The sequence below is a fragment of the Mauremys mutica genome, chromosome 5, assembly GCF_020497125.1.
Source record: "Mauremys mutica isolate MM-2020 ecotype Southern chromosome 5, ASM2049712v1, whole genome shotgun sequence".
NCBI classification, from domain to species: Eukaryota; Metazoa; Chordata; order Testudines; family Geoemydidae; genus Mauremys; species Mauremys mutica.
The window spans coordinates 23,927,005-23,931,751 of record NC_059076.1 but is presented as its reverse complement, the minus strand read 5'-3'; the positions used below and the strand labels follow the sequence as shown (position 1 = coordinate 23,931,751).

Sequence of the window (4,747 nt, the reverse complement as noted above, 5' to 3'; positions counted from 1 at the left end):
TCATTAATTCTTCCAGAGATGACATATTTTACTGGAGTATGGCATGTCCTCACCACAATGAGAGCTGTGCCACTTAAATATTCCCAATGTGTTAGGGACCATACCAGGGCGAATACCTCACGTTCGCAAGCTGAAAACCTCGCCTCCACCTCACTGAGAGTTTTGGAACCATAGGCCATCGGTCTCACCTGGCCAATTTGTTTTTGCAGCAAAACAGCTCCAGTGCTTGCTGGAGTAGTTGCCAGGTGCAAGTAAAATGGCAGGCCTTGTTTAGGAGAGGCTCGCGCTGGTGCAGCCGCTAGAGCCTTTCTAAGATCATTAAAAAGGCACCTTTCACAATTGGCAAGTCAAATCCTAGTGAGGAAAAGACAAAGAAGCGTAAACTCTGGCAAGTCAAATGAAAAGTATAGGGCAGAGGCCAAAAATGAACGTGAAGAGCAACTAGCCAAGGCACAACAACTAACAGCAAAGGGTTGTTAAGTACATGGGATCAGGGCCGGCTCCAGGCACCAGCCTACCAAGCACATGCTTGGGGCGGCACCTTGGGAGGGGGCGGCACTCGGGGTTTGTTTTTATTTTTTTTTGTTTGGCCAGGCGGCGCTGGGGGGAGGCGGGTCTTAGGAGGTGTGGTGCCGTGTTGGTGGGGCTGGGACTTGGGCGGTGCTCGGCTGGGGTGGGGACTTGGGCGACGTGCCGCTCGGGGGGCGAGGATGTGGGTGGGGCGCCGCTCAGGGTGGGGACTGGGTGGGGCGCCGCTTGGGGGGCGGGGCTTGGGTGACGCTCGGGGGCGGGGCCTTGGGCGGCATGACGCTCGGGGGCGGGGACGTGGGCGGGGCAATGCTCGGGGTGGGGACTGGGCGGGGCAATGCTCGGGGGGCGGGGCTTGGGTGACGCTAGGGGGCGGGGCCTTGGGCAGCATGACGCTCGAGGGGCGGGGACTTGGGCGGGGCAATGCTCAGGGTGGGGACTGGGCGGGGTGCCGCTCAGGGGGCGGGGCTTGGGTGACGCTAGGGGGCGGGGTCTTGGGCAGCATGATGCTCGAGGGGCGGGGACTTGGGCGGGGCAATGCTCAGGGTGGGGACTGGGCGGGGTGCCGCTCGGGGGGCGGGGCTTGGGTGATGCTCGGGGGCGGGGCCTTGGGCGGTGTGACGCTCGGAGGGGGGGCGGCGCTCCTTGTTTTTGCTTGCGGAGGGGGTACATGGGATGCAGGAAGTCTGCCAAACGGTCAGCAAAGCCACTAGGCAATCGGTGCTAAAGGAGCACTCCAGGAAGACCAGGCCACTGCGGCGAAGCTAAAAAAGTTCCTTGCTTCTGTCTTCACTGCAGAGGATGCGGAGGAAATCCAGACACGCCAGCCCTTCTTTTTAGGTGACAGATGCTAGAATCAAAGAATTATAGACCCATCAGGTTAGAAGGCACTGCAAGGTCCAGGGAGGGTGTTTGGGTGAAGAAGGGGGTTTGGGGTGTAGGCTCTGGGAGGGAGTTTGGGTTCTGGGTGCAGGGTCTGGGCTGGGACAGGGGGTTGGGGTTTGGGTGCAGAAGGGGGTACAAGCTCTAGGAGGGAGTTTGGGTTCTGGGTGCAGGGTCTGGGCTGGGACAGGCGGTTGGGGTGCAGGAGGGGGTTTGGGTGCTAGGTGCAGGGTCTGGGCTGGGACAGGGGGTTGGGGTTTGGGAGCAGAAAAGGGTACAAACGAGGGAGTTTGGGTGCTGGGTGCAGGGTCTGGGCTGGGACAGGGGGTTGGGGGTTGGGTGCAGAAGGGGGCACAAGCTCTAGGAGGGGGTTTGGGTGCTAGGTGCAGGGTCTGGGCTGGGACAGGGGGTTGGGGTGCAGGAGGGGGCTTGGGGGCTGGGTGCAGAGTCTGGGATGGGACAGGGGTTTGGGGTGCAGGAGGGGGTTTGGGGGGCTGGGTGTGAGAGGGGGTTTGAGTGTTGGGTGCAGGCTCTGGGCTGGGACAGGGCGTTGGGGTGCAGGAGGGGGTGCAGGGTGTGGGTCTGGGCCAGGGATGAGGAGTTTGGGGTGCAGCAGGAAGGCTGCCCTGGGGCTGGGGTGGGGGGCCAGAGGGGAGGATTCCCCCCAGGGACAAGACACTCACCCAGGCCCCACCAGGCTGCTGCTCAGGAGGTCCAACCGGGATAAGCCCCTCCCCTCAGATTCGACTTGGAGTCACCTGGTGGGGGCGGGGAGGCTGCCATGCGCCTCCTACTTCCACAGGCGCAGCAGCAGCCGCCTCAGCCTGCCCCCAGCGCCGCTCCCCTGTAGCCTGCAGTGGCAGCGGCCAGTGAGGGAGCACAGTGTGGAGATGCAGGGGGCAGGCAGAGACGCTTGGGGGAGGCACGTGGGGGTGGCAGGCAGGGCCGGGGGAGGCACGTGGGGGTGGCAGGCAGGGCCGGGGGATGCTCTGGGGGTGGCACGTGGGAGTGGCAGGTCGGGCTGGGGGAGAAACCCTGCCCTGAACATTGGTGGAGCCGGGCCCCTCGAGGCCCTGAATTTGCTGGAGCCCGGGCACCACAGGCCCATATAACTCGCCGCCTCTGGCAAGGTTCATCTAGTCTAACCCCTGCCAAGATGCAGGACTTTGTGTGTCTAACCCACCCAGCTTCTCTCTTCTGGCTGGGGTCCCTTGACTGCAGCAGCTCCCCCGATCTCCTCGCTCTCCTCTTTCCCTTACTTCCTTCACTTCTCTGCCCACTGGTTTGCTGCATCTCTGAGTCCTCTCTATATGCCCTGGCCCAGCAGCTAGTTGCCCAGGCTACACTCCCATTGCCATCCGTGGGGGCAGCCTGGGCTGTGAGGGCTGCAGGTTTTGGTCCCTGGTCAATGCAGGTGCTATGGCTGCTGCACAGCTACGTGGTGACTCCTGCAGCCCATCACCAAACTGCGGGGCCATATTCTGCAGGGTGGCCTCCCTGGCTGAGATTCTGGGAGCAGAGAACCCCTGGGTCAGAGAAGGAAAATGGCCCACACAGAACACACTGTCAATGGCTCCCACAGACGTCCCCGTGACACCCGACTGTGCAGCCCAGAAGTTCTCCTGCTCCTTCATTGTCACCGCGGGCAAGAGTCTGGCAATGGGAATGGATTATGCATCTGGGCAAGGAGGAATTGGCCATGGAGGTGGAGGAGGACTTGGCTTTGCCCTCCTTATCCTCCTCCTCATCCAAGTCGTCCTCTTCTGCTTTCTTCTCCATGACCACGTGCTCCATTCCCATGGCCAGGTCCTCCCCCTCCTCCACTTCCTCCTCTCTGGCCAGATCCTCCCTCTCCTCTGTGGCCAGGTTCTCCTCCTCCTTTTACTCCTCGTCCTCTTCTCTGGTCAGGTCCTCTTCCTCCTGCTCCTTCTCCGTGGCCAGGTTCTCCTCCTTCTCATCTTCCTCTCTGGCCAGGTCCTCTTGCTCCTACTCTTCCATTGCCAGGTCCACCTCCTTCTCTTCTTCTTCCCCCTGCATCGGCACATCCTCATCCTCCTCCATTCCTGGGTCCTCCTAGTCTATAGTCAGGTCCTCTACCTCTTCTTCCGCCTCTTCTTCTTCCCCCTGCATGGCCACATCCTCGTCCTCCTCCATTGCCAGGTCCTCTCCCTTCTCCTCCTCCTGACCCAGATCCTCCTTGTCCTCCTCTGTGGCCTGGTCCTTCTCCATGGCCAGGTCTTCCTCTTTCTCCTCTGGAGCCAGGTCCTCCTCCTCTTCCTCCTGCTCCATGGCCAGGTGCTCCACTCCTGTGGCCAGGTCCTCTTCCTCTTCCTCCACAGGCAGGTGCTCCTCTTCCTGCTCCATGGCCAGGTCCTTCTCTTCTTCCTTTTGCTCCATGATCAGGTGTTCCTTTCTTCCTCTTCCTTTACCTTCTTCTTCCTCCTTCTCAGTGATCAAGTCCTCTTCCTCTTCTGTGCAGAGGTCCTCCTCCTCCTCTTCTGCTGACAAGTTCTCTTCCTCCTCCTCTCCTCTGCTGCAGACACATTCTCCTCCTCCCCCTTTCCTCTGCTGCAGACACATTCTCCTCCTCCTCCTTTCCTCTGCTGCAGACACGTTCTCTTCCTCCTCCTCCTCCTCTTCTTCCTCTTCTGCAAACAAGTTCTCCTCCTCCTTTTCCTCTTCTGTAGTCAGATTCTCCTCTTCCTTCTCTTCAGACACATCCCCCCCCTCCTCCTCCTCTTCTTCCTTTTCTGCAGACACATTCTCCTCTTCCTCTTCCTCCTCCTCCTCTTCTTCCTTTTCTGCAAACAGGTTCTCATCCTCCTCCTTGTTCTCTTCTATAGATATTTCCTCCTCCCCCTTCTCCTCTGTGTCCAGGTCTTCCTCCTCCTCAGTGGTAATGTTCTCCTCCTCTTTCATCACTAGCTCCTCCACCTCCTCCTCTTTTTCACTAATCAGGACTTGCTCTTCCTGCTTCTCCTCCTCCTCTGTCTTTAGATCTTCCTCCTCTTCCTCTCTTTCTGTGTCAGGGTCTTCATCCTCCTCTGTCTTTTCCTCAGGGGCAAAGTCCTTCTCTGACTGGTCTGTGGGGGTCTCTGCATCAGAGAGACAAGGGCAGAGGGTGACTCTTGCTGGGGAGGGGGGAAGAGGAAGGACAGGGGTGAGAAGGGATGGGGAGAGCAGATTTAATGTTTCTCCCTCCCATGTAAGCATCAAAAGGCAGAGAGATCCCCACAGTGTCCCTCTCACACACCCCTCAGCCCCAGGACCCATTGCAGAGAGATCCTCACACTGCCCCGTCCACAGACCCCTCAGCCCCAATGACCCATGACAGAGA

At 59.7% G+C, this 4,747-nt stretch overlaps 1 protein-coding gene across 1 annotated transcript; it reads right to left on the bottom strand.

The window, feature by feature from the left end:
- Positions 1-1,037: 1,037 nt before the first annotated feature.
- LOC123370991 (glutamic acid-rich protein-like) lies at positions 1,038-3,870 on the bottom strand. The gene is made up of 2 exons (XM_045018019.1): positions 2,594-3,870; positions 1,038-1,378 (listed from the first exon to the last, which is right to left on the bottom strand). Exon 1 carries the CDS (start codon positions 3,805-3,807, stop codon positions 3,484-3,486), a length of 324 nt encoding a protein of 107 aa, XP_044873954.1. The 5' UTR covers positions 3,808-3,870; the 3' UTR covers positions 1,038-1,378; positions 2,594-3,483.
- Between the last annotated feature and the right edge of the window lie 877 nt (positions 3,871-4,747).